The sequence below is a fragment of the Trypanosoma equiperdum genome (assembly GCF_001457755.1).
Source record: "Trypanosoma equiperdum strain OVI genome assembly, contig: ctg_510, whole genome shotgun sequence".
Taxonomy (NCBI): Eukaryota; Euglenozoa; class Kinetoplastea; order Trypanosomatida; family Trypanosomatidae; genus Trypanosoma; species Trypanosoma equiperdum.
Window position 1 is genome coordinate 25522 of NW_027124433.1, and position 19885 is coordinate 45406.

At 49.0% G+C, this 19885-nt stretch overlaps 6 protein-coding genes across 6 annotated transcripts; all 6 read left to right on the top strand.

Annotated features, from left to right (window-relative positions):
• Window positions 1-792: 792 nt before the first annotated feature.
• On the top strand, window positions 793-3321 carry TEOVI_000214700 (regulator of nonsense transcripts UPF1; the record flags this gene model as incomplete). Its single annotated transcript, XM_067225258.1, has 1 exon — window positions 793-3321. The coding sequence occupies one exon, from the start codon at window positions 793-795 to the stop codon at window positions 3319-3321; it is 2529 nt and encodes an 842-aa protein (XP_067081359.1).
• Window positions 3322-4895: 1574 nt separating this feature from the next.
• TEOVI_000214800 (Lariat debranching enzyme, C-terminal domain containing protein, putative) lies at window positions 4896-6461 on the top strand (the record flags this gene model as incomplete). The annotated part of the gene is made up of 1 exon (XM_067225259.1): window positions 4896-6461. One exon carries the CDS (start codon window positions 4896-4898, stop codon window positions 6459-6461), a length of 1566 nt encoding a protein of 521 aa, XP_067081360.1.
• A 1929-nt stretch (window positions 6462-8390) lies between these two features.
• On the top strand, window positions 8391-9446 carry TEOVI_000214900 (uncharacterized protein; the record flags this gene model as incomplete). Its single annotated transcript, XM_067225260.1, has 1 exon — window positions 8391-9446. One exon carries the CDS (start codon window positions 8391-8393, stop codon window positions 9444-9446), a length of 1056 nt encoding a protein of 351 aa, XP_067081361.1.
• Window positions 9447-12545: 3099 nt separating this feature from the next.
• Window positions 12546-13094, top strand: TEOVI_000215000 (G-patch domain containing protein, putative; the record flags this gene model as incomplete). Its single annotated transcript, XM_067225261.1, has 1 exon — window positions 12546-13094. The coding sequence occupies one exon, from the start codon at window positions 12546-12548 to the stop codon at window positions 13092-13094; it is 549 nt and encodes a 182-aa protein (XP_067081362.1).
• Window positions 13095-13469: 375 nt separating this feature from the next.
• TEOVI_000215100 (RNA-binding protein, putative) lies at window positions 13470-14867 on the top strand (the record flags this gene model as incomplete). The annotated part of the gene is made up of 1 exon (XM_067225262.1): window positions 13470-14867. The coding sequence occupies one exon, from the start codon at window positions 13470-13472 to the stop codon at window positions 14865-14867; it is 1398 nt and encodes a 465-aa protein (XP_067081363.1).
• Window positions 14868-15419: 552 nt separating this feature from the next.
• Window positions 15420-18686, top strand: TEOVI_000215200 (kinesin, putative; the record flags this gene model as incomplete). Its single annotated transcript, XM_067225263.1, has 1 exon — window positions 15420-18686. One exon carries the CDS (start codon window positions 15420-15422, stop codon window positions 18684-18686), a length of 3267 nt encoding a protein of 1088 aa, XP_067081364.1.
• Window positions 18687-19885: the final 1199 nt, after the last annotated feature.

Below are 19885 nucleotides of genomic sequence, written 5' to 3' on the forward strand. Positions count from 1 at the left end.
GTGCTGTTCCTGAGAAGTTGTTGTTGTCATTGGTTTTACTTATGTTTTACGTCGCCTCTGATTATTTCGCCTTATCAGGATGTGAAAAGTGGTCTCTTCACCTGCGAACATATTTGTGTTGAAGTGTAGCGTATTTATTGATGAACGTGCTATCACCGTTTAAGTGGTATCCAGAAAATCAGTTTTTATTTTGAAACTCCTCGTCCGTTTTCTCACACTTCAGTCGGTTTCTTTCGGTAGAGAGGCATTTCAACTACAGCTGGTTAACATACAGAATCATGTTCGAATGCGTTTGTAAACCCATAGCATCATCATCACTGTTAGTGTCACTTGGCGCACCAAACTGTTTTTACCTTTTTGAGACGGACTACACAGCGATCATGTGGCGGTCTCTCACGTAAGGCGACCGGCCGTATGTTTGTTTAGAGGAATCGATACTATATCATAAGTCTGTGGTTTGTCCCTGTCCATCTTTACAGAAGTTCACTAGATACTTCAAGTAAATACATCATGACGGATCCCGGAGAGATGTGCGTGCACGATGTAGGTTTGAACTCGTGTGATCACTGTTCTTTTTACTATCCTCTTTTCGAACATGCACTCATTTTTTTTTTTTTGAAGCTTTGCGACTCCCTTTTTTGTTAATACTGTTCCATCCATGATACGCACCCCCCCCAAAAAAAAAATGAGTTGTTACGTCAAACTCTCATTATTTTTTGTCCTTTCCTTATCAAAATTATTTTGGTTAGCGTTTTGAGTCCAAGCTGAATCCGTGTTTCTGAAAAGTTGTTTATGTTCAGTGAGCATGCTAGTGATGAACGAGCGCTCGGTGTTGCTACCACACCGGTTGCAAGTGGGGAGACGAACAAGAAACCCAGCTGCTCGTACTGTAGCGAAGAGAGCCCGACCTGCTTAGCCTTTTGCAATGGATGCTCAAAATGGTTTTGTAATGGGTCAAATGGTACCAGCGGTTCTCACATTATTCTTCACCTCGTAAAAAGTGGGCATAATTCACTGAAACTGCACGCAGAGAATTCGCTTGGTGATTCCACTTTAGAGTGCTACATATGTCGATCTTCGAATATTTTTTCCTTGGGATTTATGCCTTCAAAGGAGGAAGCTGTCGTTGTACTTGTCTGTCGCGAACCGTGTCTTCATTCGAAGACGCTACGTGACCTAAACTGGGACTCTTCTACTTGGCTACCCCTGATAGAAGAGCGGAGGTTGCTTCCATGGATTTGCAGTATTCCCAGTACCCTGCGCCGACCACTGACGTTGCATGACATTAAGGCACTTGAAATGAGTTGGGAACAGAAGGTCAAAGAATTTGTTGATCCTGTTGAGAGTGTCCCAGAGGTTCCATTATATTTTGAGAGTGGAACGAAATACGTGGAAGTATTTTCGAGTTTAATTGCTCTTGATTCCCAAGGGGCAAGAGATTCAAAGGATACTTCTTTTGAGGGTATCCAGTGCACACAACAGAAGAAGATCGGCGGTAGGCATTTTTTCGTGTTGAAACCGTTCCCCCTCTTCGACGTAGGTGTAAATCGCGGTGATAACGTATCAATCCGCGTTAAGGGAAGTGAAAGCAGTCTATCTGGCACTATCACTGAAGTTAGTGCAACTTCAGTCGACAACGAACACGCTGTTTTCGTAACTGATACCACAGCACGTTCGGTGGATAAGAAGGCTGTGAATGAGATTCTTGCTGCAACCACTGTAACTATTTCTCCAGAGTACAACGGGGTTGCTGATAAACGGAAGATGGAAGCACTGCAGCAGTTTGCACGGTCTGAAGGCTCGGTCTCCGCTTATTTGTACTTCACCATTCTTGGGCAGAAGGAACGTGCTGCGCACAGGAATTCTGGGTTTGATACCGAACCTGAGCCGAGGGGGCACCACAATTTGAATTATTCCCAAGAACAGGCCTTGAGAGTGGCCCTCAGAAATCCATTGACCCTTATTCAAGGACCGCCCGGCACAGGGAAAACGTCAACAAGTGTGGCAATTATTCGGGAGTTGCACAGTCACGTAAAGTCGAGGATTTTGGTTTGCGCTCCAAGTAATGTTGCAGTCGACCACCTAGCACAAAGAGTTAGTGGAACTGGATTAAAAGTTGTTCGATTGCAAGCTAAGTACCGCAACGACATTCCTTGCTCTGTGGAAAGTATTGGGCTTGAAAGACAGGTAGGAGATTACATTAACGCGAGTTCAGGTCTCGAGAGATTGAAAGAACTTCTGGACTCGATGCAAACAGGTAAGAGTTTAAATGACAAAGACTACGGCACTTACAAAGATGGTGTGGAGAAAATTGAGCGGTTAATCCTTCGGAATGCAGACGTCGTATGCTGCACATGCATTGGAGCGGGCGACTATAGATTGAAAACTATGAAGTTCAAACATGTCCTTATAGACGAGGCAACCCAAGGAACTGAGCCGGAAGTGTTGATTCCATTGGTCCGAGGGGCGAAGCAAGTTATTTTGGTTGGGGACCACTGTCAATTACGTCCGTTGGTTTTCTCTACCGCAGCAGAGAAAGCTGGATACCAACGAAGTTTGTTTGAACGACTAGTGTTGATGGGACACCGACCAGTGCGGTTGGACGTGCAATACCGGATGAATCCTTCTCTCTCTTTCTTCCCCTCTCATCATTATTATGAGGGGACCCTTCAGAATGGCGTTACCGCTGAGCAACGCGATGCGTCGGAAGTCTTCCCCTGGCCGGACGTAACGAAGCCCATTTTTTTCTACAATGCAACCGGGAATGAGGAACTTGGGTCAAACGGAAGATCATATCTGAATCGAGCGGAGGCTGCATTGACTGAGCAGATTGTAACGAAGCTTATACAGGGGGGAGTGGAACCCGGGGATATCGGTGTCATAACTCCGTATAGGTCACAATGTCGATATTTGAGAAGCTATCTTTCACGTAGTGGTCGTCTTCCTATGGAAGTGTATGATCGCGTCGAAATTTCGTCTGTTGATGCGTTTCAGGGAAGAGAAAAGGAATTCATAATTTTGTCGTGCGTTCGGAGCAATCACCGTCAGGGTGCGGGGTTTGTGACGGACGGGAGGAGGCTTAATGTTTCGCTAACCCGGGCGAAGCGTGGGCTAATTATAATGGGCAATGTGCAGCTTTTCTCACGGTACCCGGGCTGGCACGAACTCCTTGTGCATATGAATTCTTTGTCGTTGATCGTGGAAGGCCCTATTGACGACCTCGTTCCCTCGGCGGTGGTGCTGCAGAAACCACGGAAAAGAGGTGGTAAATTGAAAGGGGAAGAATCCGACTCGCCATTGTTCTTGCCTGGTGAGTCTTGATGCCTTCTTTTCTCTTGACTTGAATCGCGTTCTTCGTGCTGGGGTGCGAAGTCGTAATTCAAAATCTTTGTCTGATGCGGAAAGAGACGCACCAACAACGCTCTACTGCAAGACGGCGTTGATATCAACAGTCTAAAAGAGTACCTTGACGAGCTAACCCCCAAGGATCTGAGCTACCGGTGGCGCTTCCCTGTAACCATGATTTACCAAAAATATTTGAGGGCTGCTGGGGCGCCGTGTTGCCGCCCAATGGTCGGTCTCTTTTGGTCTACAGATCACTAGGGGGAACCGTGGACATGGGATAGGAAGACACTCAGGGTCTCGACGATGGTTGGGCATCCGGGTAAAGTGGCGGCATACGTTTTCTTGTCGCTGTGTCGGAACGGTAATGAGGTGACGCGTCATTGGTGAGGGGAGGGGGTTGATCTGTTGCTTTGTTACCCCTCGTGGTTTTCAGAGAACCGCGAACCGCAGTGCCCGTATGTCTTGCGGAGTGCTGCTTTTCTTTGTTTTCCGAAAACCGCATTAGCCCTGTGATTTCCCTGGGGTTTTGTGTGTATTCCAGGTGCCGATTCCCGTGCCCGCATTCAAATATTGGTAGCGCCCGCGACAGTGGAGGGGGAGGGCAGACGCAAGAGGGGTTGCTTCCGATGGCTTTGTTTTGTTTGGCATACAAGGAGTGCCACCGTCATGGAGCGCGATGAACGGGGAAATGGGGGGTTTGGTTGTTGTGTAAATGAGTCATGAAGCACAAAAGGGCCATGGCAGCGACGCTATAATTAGCAACACTACACCACAGGAAGGAAGTTTAGAAAGAGTGCACTTGACGGGGTCTATTGCGTTGTGTGTGCGGTGGCTGATCCCATAGGAGCATGCTGCCGTTCTGCTCTCATTCTCTTCGTTATTTTCGGTGCTGCGTGACGTCCACTAACACGCGAAGTAAACGTAAATTTGGTGATGTTGCGTGCCCTCCCCTGACGCTTTTTTTCGTGTGGTTGGAAGTGACGGGGATTAGTGACGGTCAGTGGGGTCCACCTTCTTGCATCTGACTCTTGTTTGATCGCCAAATGGCTTGCTTTGCTGTGGCGGACAAAAGGAGTAGCTTCGCTTGTCTTTGTTTGTTTGAACTACATGTATAACCGCCATCGAACGGGCCGCGGGGTGGAAAAGGGGGAAAGGCGCACCGAGTGGGACGGTGGTGAGGAAGGTAGCGGGGAATCGCACCGGCAGCAAAGTGGTTTGTTGTAAATACCTATGACTAAATAACAATAATAATGATAATAAAGCGACTGTGGATAAATAATTTGCATCAAATAGCAGATGTTGTGAACGGAGCCCTGATGTTTCATCCTTCCTTGCTGACGATGTTTGTGGCAGCAGCGGTTGCCGTTTGTTCCCCATTCGTTTTATGTTGGCCTTGCATTTTTGTCTATTTTCTCGGTTGGCAATGTATTGTTCTTTGTCCCTTTGTTCCGTATGACTGGGAGGGGAATCAGGCAAAGGGAGACAACAGGAGAGAGACCAAGGGGTGGGAAGGTGCAGATATATTCGTCTGCTCTCTTTGTTTATTCAAAATGTCGAGTCTGGTGCATCACTTTTTTAATGTAAAGGGGGGCGTAACCGAGAGGACGGCTCCCTCAAGCAGTGGTGGAGCAACCGAGACATTTGCTAATTTGCACGTGGCCGTGGTGGGGTGTTGCCACGGAGAACTCGATAAAATATATCTAGCGTGCTCCGACCACGAGGTTTCATCGGGGAAAAAGATTGATTTTGTCATCTGTGCTGGCGATTTCCAAGCCCTCCGCAGAGAGGAGGACTTGAAGTGTATGGCTGTGCCGGAGAAGTATCGCTCTCTCGGCGACTTTGTAAAGTACTATCAGGGCGAAAAGCGGGCACCGTACCTTACATTGTTCGTTGGCGGAAACCACGAGTGCTCCGATTGGCTCGCCGAAGAGTCGTACGGTGGCTTCCTCGCACCCAACATTTATTATTTAGGTCACTCAGGAGTTGTTGTTGTTGATGGTTGCATTACGGTTGCAGGCATAAGTGGGATTTTCAAGGCCCATGACTACGTGCGGCCTTATCCCAACCGGCCGTTTCATGTCTCTGAGGCCTCAAAGCGCTCCGCCTACCACGTGCGCCGCATTGAGGTAGAAAAATTAAGGGCTTTTGTGCGTGCCCTTCGGCACATGCAGCAGTGGGGCCGGAAATGGGGTGCACAGTCAGTATCACCGTTGGCTACAGCTGCGAACATCGCGAATCCGGCACAGAAAGTATCTCAGGATGGGGGAAATGACACTACCAACTCCCATATTACCCTCCCTCCTGTTGACATATTTGTTTCCCACGACTGGCCTACTGGTGTAACAAAATACGGTGATGAAGAACAATTACTCCGATATAAGCCGTACTTCAGGGAAGATATACGACACGGTGTCCTGGGCAATCCGCACACTGTGAAGCTGCTGCAGGATATAAAACCGCGGTACTGGATAGCTGCCCATTTACACTGCCGATTTGAGGCTACCGTCCCACATGAGAACACGAGCGGCAAATGCACCACTGCAGGTACCACTTCCCCGGTGGCGACCCAGCAGAAAACGAAATTTCTCGCACTGGACAAACCTGCTAAGGGTAAGGGGTTTATCGACTTTATTGATGTTCCAGGGGAACGCGGTGCTGTGGGGCGGAAAAGTGATGTGGATCGAGTTGTTCACCATCCTCTGTGGTTGAGGGTGTTGAGGGAATCACACAACTACTTATCAGCAAACGACGATAGTTGGTCGTCTGAAACGTGCAACTTCCTACAAAGTTCCGAGGAGGAGCCGATAAGTACCGAAGTCTCGATACCAGCCCATAGCACAAAACAGTTACTGCAATCGCTAGGACTCCCACCCTCTCCAATCCAGCAGGCCCAACCACAGTCAACAATTGCGGTCGTAGCAGGGGGGGGTTCTGGACATCATCGTCCGGTGACGGGCAGTGGGCATGCGAAACTGGACGATAAGGCGGGAGCGCCGGATGCCAACTGCTCATCGGTAGCAACGAGGCCGGCTGATTGGAACGGCGCTCGCACTGAAGATGGTGTTGACGCTGGGAACGATTTGCCGTGGGTGGAGGATGCCGTAGGGGATGTGTGATGAAAAGTAAGGGGGGGGAGGTGAGGGCGGATTTGAGAAAGAGGTTGGGGTGCAACAAGTTGCCTTGATAAGGCCGGTTCTTTGGCGCTAGCGCTATTTATTCTTCCTAGTGAAGCGCACGAGTTCCCGTGACAACGTCATGTGTTTCCCCCCCTCCCGAGGTTCTGCAAAGACCAGTAGTTTGTGCCCATATTGGAAGGTGTTGGACTGGTTTGTATTTGGTCCCCTTATGTGTCCCCTTTTCATTGTCGCATATATTGGGAAGAAAGCGAGAAATCTCATCCCACAGCTGTACCTCATACATATATATATATACGTTGATTTCCTTCTGGCCACATCTCAGCTTGCTTTTCACCTCTGCACCATTCTATGTTGGTTTTCTCTTCTCTTTTCTTTGCTTTCTCTCAAGCTTATTTTGTGCTTTCTGGCACCCTTTTTAGTCTGCCAGTTAAACCCCAGCTTATAGAGCATTCTGTGTGTAGCAGGGGTGCACTGGTAGGGAAGGAAGTGAAGGAAAGGAAAGGATTAGAGAAAAGATTAATAACTAAAAACGAAAAAAAAACAACTGAAGCATCGCTTGTCCTCTTTCTTTTTGTGTCGAGAACCGAACAAGGCAACACAGAACGAAAGACCCCCCTGTTTAGTTTGGTTTGGTTTTTCCTTTCCTCAGCCTTTTTTTTTTCGTACCAGAAGTTCAGTTCTATTTTTTTTGTTTAACTTAAGAAGCGGACTGGCGACAGGGAGGAATAAAAGAAGAGGAACGGGGGCGAGTCAACAAAGGTCGATAAACCAGGGAAGAAGAAAAAATAGAAAAGAGGAGGGAAGTGAAGAGGAGGACCCACATTGGCATTTTTCTGTGCTAGTATTCTTTTGACTTTGTTGAGGCAGCTTCGCAACCTCCATATACACTTTTTTTATTATCTCTCCTCGCCCTCTCATTCGCAATCCTCCTCCTTCCCGGCTGCCCAAAGGGAATAAAATATCTTTCTACTTTTTCCTTGTCCCCTCTACCGTCCTATTGGTGGTCTTCCTGACTGGCGGACCGTCACGGCCGTACAACCATAGTAAAGTACAAGCACGAGGGGCGCGTGGTGTATTTTCGCTTGTCCATTTATATCTCCATTTCCTTTTGCAGTGGGTGCGAGCGCCTTTTGTTGAAGATCAGGAAAGAAGGAGTGCTTGGCAGCAAAGCAAAGGTCGGGAAGGTGCAAATAGGGGAAGGGAAGGAAGCAAAAGGTACGAGGAGGGAAGGATCACAAAAAAACCTGTGACGCAAGCTAACATTGGATTAAGAAGGTCGGTTTGTTCGCGCCTTTTTTTTCTTTGGATCTGTACGTGTCTTTTGGTTTCTGCAGAGAGAGAAATAGAGGAAGGATATTGGGGTATAGTGGTAGAAAGCGACAGTACCAGGACGGCTCGCGCCCTGAGAATCGGTACACTGAATTCTTTCGTTATCCGTAGGTTGTTTGATCGGCTGTTTCGCTTTCTCCTGTAGGACCACAGGAACTTTTCCTCTTTTTTTGTTGCATCATTCTGGCTCTTGTACAGAGCGATCCTCCACTTGCGCGATCGCTTGTGCCGCTTCATTATCCCTAGTTGGTGGGGTAGCGAAGAGAGAAGAGGACTTTGTCAAGCTCTCGCGTGTGGTGACAACTCTGTCCGAACCGGAAGGGGGTAACAAAAAGAAATATTGAGGATAAAAAGGTGAGAGCAGAGAGTTTGCATATTTTCTTGTGAATTTGTGATCATTATCTTTTTTTGGTACTAGGACGCTCTTTGGCTTGTTTTCAAAGGTTGTTGAGGAGTAAAGCCGGGTTTTTGTCGCTTTGTGTGCTTGTGTTTTATTTTTAATTTTCTGTTTTCGGGGTGGACGAGGCCGTGAGGAAACAGATTTTTTGTTCTTGCTGGTCGATTTAGCGTGGGTAAACGATGGAGAATCAGGCACCCCCACCTCAACACGGCAGTACGCGGCAGACACCTTTATCGCGGCAGAGCCCAGCACCAGTGGTAGCAACGGAAGAGAGGGTCTCAGATGGACTCGATATGTTCGACCTGCAGTTGCTTAAGGACTGCGCAAACGTTCCTAATCCCTTCGGCGTTGCTTTTCCTGGTGCCCAGGCGTTACCCCCTTCTCCAACTGTAGTACCTTCCGCTGAGATCTTCTCGTCTGTGGCTACCGCCTCCAGCTGCCTTTCGGCCACGATGAGTAACCCGCAGACGGCACGCTGTATGACAAGGGACGTGGCACGAGTTATTCTTCGCTATATATCCGATCACGTGGAGCAGCAACCGGAGAAACTCAGTGAGGAGTACGAGCGGCAGCTGATACTGCAGTTCGTTGAGGAGTTACACCGCACCAACATGCAGCCTCACGGTGGCATGCCAAGTGGGGGAGACGGCCGCTTGACAATCGATAAAGAAGTAGTGCTCTCCTTGAGGAACGGTCGTGAGGGGCCAGCGCCGGGCACTGACATCCCGAGACCGCACCACCCATATGCAGGTAGAGGTTGCGGCGGCGCTGTGAACATTAGTCCGCGCGCAACGGCATTTTCCACGGGGAACGGGATGCAAACGCAAGCGCAGGGGCAGGGACAGGTGCAGCAGCCGCACTTATGGCGCAGCACACCGCCCACGGTTGCAAGCGCTGGGGTAAACAGCAATGGCAACGGCAGCGGTGCCAACAATGGACGCCCCACAACCTCTGTTATGGAGGGGTCCAGTACATCACAAGCAGTGAATAGTGCGGTTCTTACTGCTACTTCTCTGAACAAGCGACTTTCCGGTACAGGGGTGCTGCGGCCACAGCCGCAGCACCCGCGCAACTCCGCACGTGATCCCATAGATCGGCGCCAAGTGACAACAAGTACTAAAAAGGTGCTGCGCTCCGCCAGCTCTGCTTTTTCGGAGTGCTCCGCCGGTGACACTGGCGAGGTGAGCAGCTTGATATCCCGCACTACCGCTGGAACAAATACCATGATGAAGTAGGGGGGCATGGGTCGCAGAACCTGTTTGTGTGTGTGAGTTTTTTTCGGGTGGCGGGAGTATTTGCATGTGGGGAAGAGAAGACAACAACGTCAAAACAAGGGCTTGATGTAATGGAGAACGCCGATTTGTAGAGAATGCATGTACACAAAACGGGGAAGGCCGGTCGAATGAGATCTGGGCGAGTGCCCTTGGGCTGCAGCGCTTTGGCGCCTTAAGCTTTTCTACGTGCGGCCGACAGCAAAGAGCAGTGGTAGCAGCATCATTAGCAAGTAGTGTGTAGCGGTGGTTATGCGTATTGTTGTTGGTATAAGTTAGGAAGGAAAGGTGGGGGCGAGTTGAAAAGGAAAAACTGGGAGCAAAAGGAGGCGAGCGATACATGATTGGAAGAGAAGAGGTAGACGGTGAGCAGGCGTCGCTAAGGGAAACTGGGGTAGAACTTGGGGGAGGGGGGAAATAATGGAAGCGGATGAGATTGCGCACTAGAAAGTGACGGAAAAGTAGCTGGTACTGTTGTCGTTTATAGTACGTGCCTGAAAACAAAAGGAAGGAAAGTGATGAAAAGGGACTAACGAGCAAATATGTGTGAAGGAAGAGTATGTAAGTATTAACGGGTAACCGCTACCCTTTGCATACGGGATGTTATGGTATCCGATTGACGGCGGTTGGCACGACACTCGCCACTCCCACTTTGCCTTCAGATGAGGGTCTCCATCCATAACATCAATAGAACGGAATGTGAATGAAAGTCCCTTGCTTTTTTGTACCCCTTTTATTCTGCTATCTTTTTCGGCCTTTCGTTTTGTTCGACTCATTTCTCGTTGAAACGAAATTTCTTTTTGAGATCGCCCGTGCCTAACTTTCTGAACATCCGTTTGCGTTTTTTTTTCTTTCCCTCACCACGGGTACCCTGCTCCACGGGAAGCGATGTGTTGAACAACTGCACCTGGCTTGCCGACGCACTGTTTTCATTCTTCTTACCCATGTGGTTAGTGCAGTTTCTCCCTTTTGTTCCACAACCACTATCATTATTACTTTCTCACTTTCAACTGACGGTGCTTTCCCTCACTCTCTCACGTACTTTTTTTTCTTTCTTCGGGTCTTCCTACTCTCCGACAGCTGCGTGCGTCCGTGTAGACACGCCTTCCACACCACGTGTTTATGAGGGCCTATAAGCGGGCAGTAATGTGTAGAGGATGTACAAAGTGGTTGCAAGGAGGAGAGAGAGAGAGAGACGCAAAGGCGTTCGTGGATGTTTTTTTTGATTGCACATTAAATGCATGGACTAGAAGATGTTCCTGTTTTTTTTTGTATTGTTTTGTCCTGTTTTACCCGTTAAGTTCACTTCCCTTCTTCATCTCCGCTAGAGGTCTAAGCTTTCTGGGTGTGTGCATGTAAGGCGTGAAGCGATAGTGCAGTGCAGTAAAGGGGAAGGTATGTATATATTTCCTTGTACTCTTCTGCATGCTTAGTTGCCTTCCTACTTGTCCACACCGCATGCGCGGATATGGAGCATTTGCATGCACCCACATACCACGTCCCTCTGTATATTTTATCCCATATCCCATCCTCTCCTTTACTTGTCGCTCATTTTTGTTATGTGCACTCGTTTTACTGGACAAAAAGAAATGAAAAGTGAGAGAGCAACGCCAGGGGAAAAAAGGAAATAAGAGGAGTGGGAGATGTGGCCAAAACGTGGGTGGGCAAATGAATGCAACTCGAAAGGGAACCCCACGTAATTCTGCGGTGATGGAGAGAAAATACCTTAAGGGGAAGTAGGAAAACAATGATGCGAGGCGTAAGGGCGCCTAAAGGTGAGTTTGAATATTGTGAGGGTAGTGGGCCCTGGTGCTACTATTGTTATTGCTGTTGTCGTTTTTTTTTTCCGATTGCTTTTTACTTTCCCTTCCTTTCTAGCTGCTTCCCGTCAAGTTGCTTTTTTTTTTTTAACCTGTGTCCTTTTTTGTGTATCTATTTACCGATATGTATATCCATATATATCTCCATCCATTCGTTTTGTTCGGTAAGACCCTACTAATACTACTACCACCACCGTCGCTGTTTTCGCCAAGTTTTTGCTGATGTGGCATATGTAATTAGTGCCAACGTGGCACCGCTTCTCCCGGACTAATTTTCTTTCTTTCACCCTTTTCCTTCCCCCCTTTTGTTTTCTTCCGTTACCGTTCCTTGCCATCATCGTCGAGGGTGTGTTGTGAAATTACGAAGGCAGGGGTGGACTATCACTAGAACGTCTTTACCTACGTATGTGGAACACTAACAAACGTGTGGTAGTAGCGAAATGAAAGTGAAAATAAAGAAAAAGAGGTGAAGCGAGTAGAGGGAGCAAGGAGTGTGCGGTGTTGGGAAGGAGGGCTGACAAAGAGAACATATATATATATATGTTCGGGAAAGATTGTGTGGAAGCGGGGACTGGGGTTGCCAAATGTGGTCATACACATATATATTTGATCTTTTCTGTTTGTGCCTCTGTATGTTACATATATCTAATCCTACTTCCCATCTATCATAATTTTCATTTTATTATTTTGTTTGTTGGTTTTTGACTATGCCACAGAGTGTATGTGTTTGTGGCGTGCATGGGGATAACTTGCAGGAAACAGACACGTGAAATAAGAAGTAAACTATAAAAACGGTAGGAACAAGAGCGGACGGACGTGAAATGAAAGGAAAGGACTGTTGGCACCCGCCCGCACCCACGCAGATGCGCAAAAGAAGCAAAAAAAAAAAAAAAGAAACAATGAAAGAGAACCCTAATCCAAACGTCAGGAAAGTGTTACACGTGAAATGTGCGAAGGAGAGACTTTTTTTTTGAATATATATATATATATGTTTGATCACCTCTTTTTCATACAGATGCGAAACTCGCGGGAAGTACGACTACCGTGAAAACTGTGACCACCAAGTAAATTTGCCTTCTTCTTTCGTACTACTGTTGCGGGGTCAAGAAGAATTTGTAGGTTGAACAAAGGTCCGAAAGAGAGTGCGGCGGCACCGCTTCAGTAGGGAGCGAACTTATTGCTTTGGGCGTTCGAGGAGACTTGAGGTGATCGGTGAAGGAGGAAGAAGGTTACAAAAAGGGAAATGTCATCGATTGCCAAACGAATGCTCGAGCGGCAAGGCTGGAAGGAGGGCTCAGGGCTTGGGAAAAACGGACAAGGTGTGAAGACGTACATTAAGGTCAACCGCCGTGATCCCGGAGTGGCAACGGGACTTGGCCACGCCGCTGAAATGGGACAGACCTCATCCTTTGAAGTGGAACTCGACGCCGTCTATTCCAGCCTCGCGTCCAGCGAACGGAAAGCGAAGACTAAGATGAGTAAGAAGGACCAGGAATGCGATGTGGATGATGAAAGAGGAAAGACACGTCAGGCCAGCGTTGAAGTAAAGGGAGAGAAGAGGACGCGTGGTCCCAGCGACGACAGTAGCAGCGCCACTGACGACTGCGCCAGTAATTGCAGCAGCACCAGTGGCAGTAGTAGCTCTGACGAAGGTAAGGAAGTTGATATATTGCGGATGTCGGACAAGGAATTGCTGGAGCGGTGCGGCGGAGTGCGCTTGGGACGGGCTGGTCGTCACCGTTTCTTCAACGGGAAGCTCCGCCGAATTGAAGAATCACACCGCGGCCACTGAGGTCATGACTTTGTTCGTTTTGTCAGCAGCAGGGCTAGTTTCGCTGCGTAATTACTGAGGATTGTTGTGAAAGCAAATGCTAAAGGTTGTTGAATGTTGCGAAGCAACCCGAACCACAAGTAACAGAGGGGTAATTCACCTGCTTAAAGAAAACCTGTGCTTCCTCACACCATGGATGATTCAGGTCCTGATTGTGTGTGTCTTTCGTGACTCCGCGCTTTATCCTTCATATACTTGATGCGTGCGCCCCTTTATTGAATGCACGGCGCTGCAGGACAGAGGGGGTGGTGTGTCTTAGCGGAGAAGTAAGACAAGGTTCTACATAAGGGTTTTTGCTGTAAAGAGGCTACCCTCACAAAGCATATATTTATACACATGCGTTTTGTTTGTCTTTTCTCACGGACGGGCCGCCGTCTCTTTCTGGTTACACCCGCGGCAAGGGCACCGATGTACTGCACGAGGTTGCTTCATCTCAGCACAACTTCTACACCATCACCCCCGACGCCTCTTGCTTCGTCGGCTGCCCCGCAAGAGCAACGAAGCCAACAGCCGCCACATGGGGGTGAACTCGGTGAGCTTCTCGCGCGCTTGAACGACCAGTTAGAAAGAGTAACAGGGAAGAGCGCCGTAATCGAAGGTACAATCCAGCAGCAAGTGGCACAGGTTTCACTTATGCAACGGCAGCAGGCAGTGCTGGAACGCCGTATTGTGGCGTTGGAGGAGGAGGCAGCGCGGACGCAACAACAAATAGCGGAATCAACACGGATAGCATCGGATGTGTCTCTTCAACACCACAACGTGGACGCGCTGGTCCGCCAAATGGAAAAACTTGTACTGAAAGCCCTTTCGCCGTCGATATCTGAAAACGGCAACGGATCTTCCAACTCTTTAAGCGCCGATGAGGACCATACAACGGAGAGCGGAGGGGTAAATTTAAGCGTGGGGGAGAGACAACCGGGGGCGCCCAGCGTCGCTTCTGATGTGCATGCGGGGTCGTTGACTCCGCTGCATGTAACCATATCCTCGTCGAGTCCTTCGCATCCGCCATCAACCGTTATTTCGGATATCGGGAGGCGAGTCTCAGTACTAAGCACCCGTCTGGAGGCTCTGCAGGCGCGCATGGAACAGCTGACGGCAGAGAAACTGGTTACAAACGTTGTTCAACCCCATCTTAAGTCAGCGAAAGTTGATGTGGCGTCGGCGGCTGTTTCCCGTGCAGCTTCTAAGGCGGTGAAAGATGCTGGTGTGAACGGTAACGAATCGGCTGGTAGCCCGGTGTCGGCGAAGTCTCTTTCTGCCCTGTTACGGAACACGGGGGCGTTTCCTTTTAAGGATAATGCGGGTGTGACACGCATCGGTAGTCAAAAAGTGGTTGTTCGCGGGATCCCAGTGAACGTCGGTGCCTCGGAGGTTCGCGACATGTTCTCTCGCGTAGGTCCCGTACTTTCATGCGTTTTAAGACCGACTTCAGTGGCGAGTGGCGAGACCAGTCTTCGAGGTGCTCGTTATAGGTCGCAACAGCACGAGGAGGAGGAGGGGGACAAGGAGCAGACTAGCAAGCAGGAGTCCTCCACATCTTGTACAAGTGTGTTGGGAAAGCGGGAGCGGACCTTTGAGGTAACGTTTCTCGCCGTGGAGCATGCAGTGAGAGCAGTGTTAGAACTCGATGGGTATCAGCTTCAGGGTGATTGCGTACTTTCCGTCGTGCCCTCGGTCTCCGTTGACATTCTCACTGCGGTGCAGGAGTTGGAGAGGGAATCAGAAAAGAAATGAACACGGTGTGGCTTTTAAGCTACCGCATTTGTTTCTATCTTTCATTTTTATTAAAGCAGCGCTGGGGCACTTCCCTTAACTTAGCCATCCTTATGGGCAAGCGCAATTATTTCTCACCCTTTTCCCTTGTGGCGTCCGTTTGCAATCGCTTTCGAATAACGTGACCGCATGCGGTATGCATTGTTCGACGTGATTCGACAGTTCGGTTCCTGTTACTAATGCAAGGTGGTTTAGCATCTTCGTTTCATGGTGTGTTACTTCGCCTCGCTATTTTTTGCTCTCACCCACAAACTTACCGTGCACACGTGCACTTTTGTCCTTTCTAGAGTTAGTGGAGGCTCAAGAGGCTTTTCAACAAGTAAGGCAAAATCACGAAATATATTAGGTCACGAAGCGTGTAGTTTCACATACGGGAAAAAGTAGTGACATATTTTCTGTGTGTAGGGAAGTACATATATATTGTCTGCGCAGAGGTAAATTCGTATACGTTTTGCTCTTATTACGCGACTACTGAGCTGTTGGTACCCACGAAATAGTTTACGGACGATAATCATGGGGAAGAAAACCAACAGCGCAGCGGAGAATATAAAAGTGTTGGTCCGTTGCCGTCCACTCAATGACAAGGAAAAGAGTCAGGGGTACAAAACATCAGTAGACTTGGACCTCACAGAAAATACCGTCACCGTGCAGAGCGTTGTTGGGGAGCCCGACCGTTGGACGTTTGACGCCGTCATCAACAACACCTTTACCCAAAAGGATGTCTTTCAGCAGTTTATCATGCCCCTTGTAGACTCCGTTCTGGATGGCTTCAACGCCACCGTCTTCGCTTACGGGCAGTCAGGGTCCGGTAAGACGCACACGATGACTGGGAAACTGGGAGATGAAGATCTGAAGGGTCTAACACCGCGCAGCTTCGAGCACGTGTTCGACCGCATAAGCTCGATGAAGGCAACGGAGCCGAATAAACAGTTTTCCCTCTACGTTTCATTCATTGAGTTATACAACGGCAAGGTCCACGACTTACTTGCGCGCCAGCAAGTGCCATTGGCCCTGAAAGAGAATAAAGACAAGTCATTCTTCGTGCAGGGGGCACATATCCCCCAGGTAAAGTGTATTGACGATATTTTCCACCAAATGGAGGAGGGAACGGAGCGCCGCCGTGTCGCCGCAACGGAACTTAATGCTGACAGCTCTCGTTCACACTCCGTTTTCACTCTCATTATTGAGTGCACGGAAGTGTCTGAAGACGGTGATTCCCGTTCGGTAACAAGCAAGCTTAACCTTGTCGACCTTGCTGGTTCCGAGCGTCAGAGCAAAACGGGTGCACTAGGCGATACGCTGAAGGAAGGATGTAATATCAACCTCTCACTTAGTGCACTCGGCACCGTAATCGACACAATTGTTAAGGGTAAAGGGCACGTGCCGTTCCGTAGCAGTCCTCTCACGATGATATTGAAGGATTCCCTCGGTGGTTCCAGCAAGACGGTGATGTTTGCGAACATTAACCCCAGCGAACACAACGTGTCTGAGACAATAAGCACCCTGCGTTTCGCGGATCGTGCAAAGCAAATCAAAAACAAGCCTGTTGTGAACTTGGATACCAAAGATCAGAAGATTGTTGAGTTGACGGAATTAGTGCACGAACTGCGGGAGAAGTTGAAGAAGTACGACGCAGGAGGGACTGGGGCGCTGGAGCAAGATGTAGATGATCTGACGGAAAAGATGGGGGAGATGCAGGTGAGTCTCGACAATGCTGTAAAGGCACGCGAGGCTGATCGCGCGGACTTTGAGAACATCAAAGCGATGATGGAACAGGAGCGACAAAACCTCACTGCAACGATTGCAGAACTGGAGGAGCGGATTGCCACGCTGCAGAGTGATCAGCAACTCGCGGAATCGAATATCAACGCGGAGCGGCTGCAGAGGGAAGAGATACTCCGTCTCTGCTCCCACTACCTGCGCACGGAGGGTGGGGAGGAAAAGATTAACAATGCCACAGAGCTCGAGGCTGTATTGCGTGGGAGGGCGCATGAAAGACACAGCTCGGAGATGGTAGGGGTGCAGAATGAGCTTCAAAAGGTCCAGATGGAGCTGAAGCAGTCTCTACAGGAACGTGAAGCAATGAAAAAGGAAATGAGTGAGAAGATGCAGGAGAGTAAAGCTGCTCTGAAGTCAGCAGAGAGCAAGCTTAAGAAGTACGAGAAGAAGTTAAGCGAGGCAAAGGAAGCACTAAAGAATGCAGCAAGTTCCGCGGCGGTTTCATCAAACTCAGAGGACGGGGGATCGGCGGCCAGCGAGAAGGAGGTGGCGAAGCTGCGGATTGCTCTGGAGAGCGCCCAGAAAGAATTGGAAGGTAGAGGTGCTATGGCGAATGTGGAGGCCAAGCTGCAAGAGATTCAGAAAACTCAGGATGAGACAACTCGCGCATACTTGGAGCAGATGAAGCAGGCGCGAGAGATACTAAGCACTCCTGGCGAGAGTGACTCAGCTGTTGTGAAACAACTCAGAAACATTCTTAAGGAGGATGACAAAACGTATAATATTGCAGTGGAACACATGAAGACCATGCAGAATATCACAACGGATTTGGTTGCTGTCGTGCGTGAAGCCCAAATTGTGCCAATGGTAGCCCTGAACGGAGACGCAGCTGCCTCACAAAAGGCATTGAAGAAGCTGAAGGCTGTGGATGCATCAGAGGCTCAGGTGTACGCTAATGCTCTATCAAGTTTACACGATAACGTAAACAAGGCCCACGGTCAACGTAATCGTATTCTCGAAGCGCTTACTGAATCCTCCGAAGCCCCAGTAGATCTAAGAGAGGAGCTTCGCAGGGTAGTGCAAGAGAATAACGAGTTACGCCAGAGGTCCTCACAACTCACCGCTGAGGTAGAAAACCTTCGTCTACAGGCGACGGCAGAGCTGCGTAACGAGGTCGCCAAGACCGCGAATTCACCAACAAGGCGGGACAAACACTCGAAGAACGCCGGTGATACCGCAGCCACTGGTCTGAAGCGTGGCTCCTCATTGCTTGCAGACGCTGACGACATTCGCGTTGAGTTAGAGGAAGAGCGGGAGCGAAATGCGGCACTCGCGCAGGCAAGAGTATCCCTGCAAGAGGAAGTCAAGGCGCTGCGTGCAGAGGCGGCTGAGGCGGAGAAGCGGTATGTTGAACTTCAAGGTAAGATGCGCGAAACAATGAGTGAGTACGAGCGACGGTTGGAGAATTCGCAAGGGGGCGCAGACGAAATTGCTAATCTCACCTCTCGGTTAAAGGAGCGAGGGGAGCAAGTTGAGCAAATGCGAGGGCTTCTTGAGAAGCAGAAAGCACTAATTGTGCGAAGCAATCAAAAATCAGAGGCGTTGCAGCAGAAACTACGCGACGGAATGGCAGAATGGCAGGAGAAAGAGATGCAGTACCGCCAAAAGATCCAGGAACGGGATGAGAACTTCCAACGCGTGCTTAACCAACGCCTACAGGAATCCACACAAAATCACCGCGATGAGACCGAGCAGATCGAGGCGAAAATGAAGAAGCTAAAGAAGAAGATCAAGAAAATGGAAATGGAGGTGGACAAATGCAAAGAAGACTACGACCGAAAAGTTTGTGAATGTGAAGAACTGCGCAATGCCGTTGAAGAGCACAAGGTGGACCACATGCGGTTGCTGCGGCGAATGGGACAGACGGCGGAAGAGGCGCAAGTGTATGAGAAGAAGGAACAAATACAAAATGCGCTCGAACGCGCAAAGGAGGAGCGGCGGCGCAAGAAGGATCTATTTGCTCTTGGTGAAGTGGAGAACGTCCGAAGAGCTGATTTCTAAGGGAGGGGGACAGTGGTCCGCGTGGTTGAGCCTGACCGAGGTGGTTGACTAAGAGTGTACACAATGCTGCGGCATTTTTCAAGAATGTGGCATACACGTATTGCAGCCGCGCATGTATATATGTTTTACTTTCTTTCCCCCCGCTTATTCTCCTTTTCCTTCTCTGCCTTTTGGCTCTACACCACGACTTGTGGAGTCGTTTATATATTAGCAGCGCTTCCTACCAATTCCCCATTGTACCGTTCTTTTTTTTTTTTGCGTTTGTTTACCTTCGTTTTCATTGACTTTTTTCGTTGATACGTGGAAATCGGGGTTATGCTCCATTCTCTTCTGTTGGAAACTGCGCAAGCAAGCGGGGATGGTGGTGGCAGATAGATATAAGACGATATCAAATATGTAAACGCAAAGGGAAGGAAAGCAAAATAACTGTGTGTGTGTGTGTGTGTCTGCGCTTGGATGTGCATGTACAAGTGAAGGATATATATATATGTGTGTGTAAGGGAGGCTAAGGGTTGCACATTTTTTATTTCGCCCCCACAACATATTTCTGTTATCAATATACCCCTATCCCTACACATTTTCCTTTTTTGTCTGTGTGGCGAACGCAAGAACACCACCGTCCAGCACTCAGCACGGTAAATAATAAAAATAAAAATGAGGAATGGCGAGCGAAGTGGAGCGAAAAAGTGGACAGATGAGCGTGTACTGTTGTGCTTATCTTTGCACTGGAGGAACTGGGGAAGTAGGAAGCGGCAGCACAGGATGACGGGGGAACACAATTATTGCGACGCTGCTTTTGTTTTTGTGGTTGTTGTTATGAACATTTTTTTGCTGTTACCTTGGCCCTATCCTCATTCTTTCGATTCACGACATGAGTCCCCCCCTCCGCCTCCACAAACACACAGCTGCAAAGGAGGGTTCCTTTTTTTCCCTCTAACCGATTGTGCAACATATATATGGTTTCTCCTTGGTCCCACGATCAACACTTATTCCCTTTAGTTACTATTAATTTGCTCCTTTCAACGTTTTCTCAGTCCGTCTGTGGGAACGGGGAGGTGAGGGATCGAAGGGAACGCGACGGGGGTCACGCCACACTTGTCACAGGCGTATTTGGGTTCGTTGCTCATTTATGTGCATTAGACGGTTTCCGTCTGTGTGTATTTTTTGCCTATTTGGAGGAGGAGGAGGGGGGGGGGGGG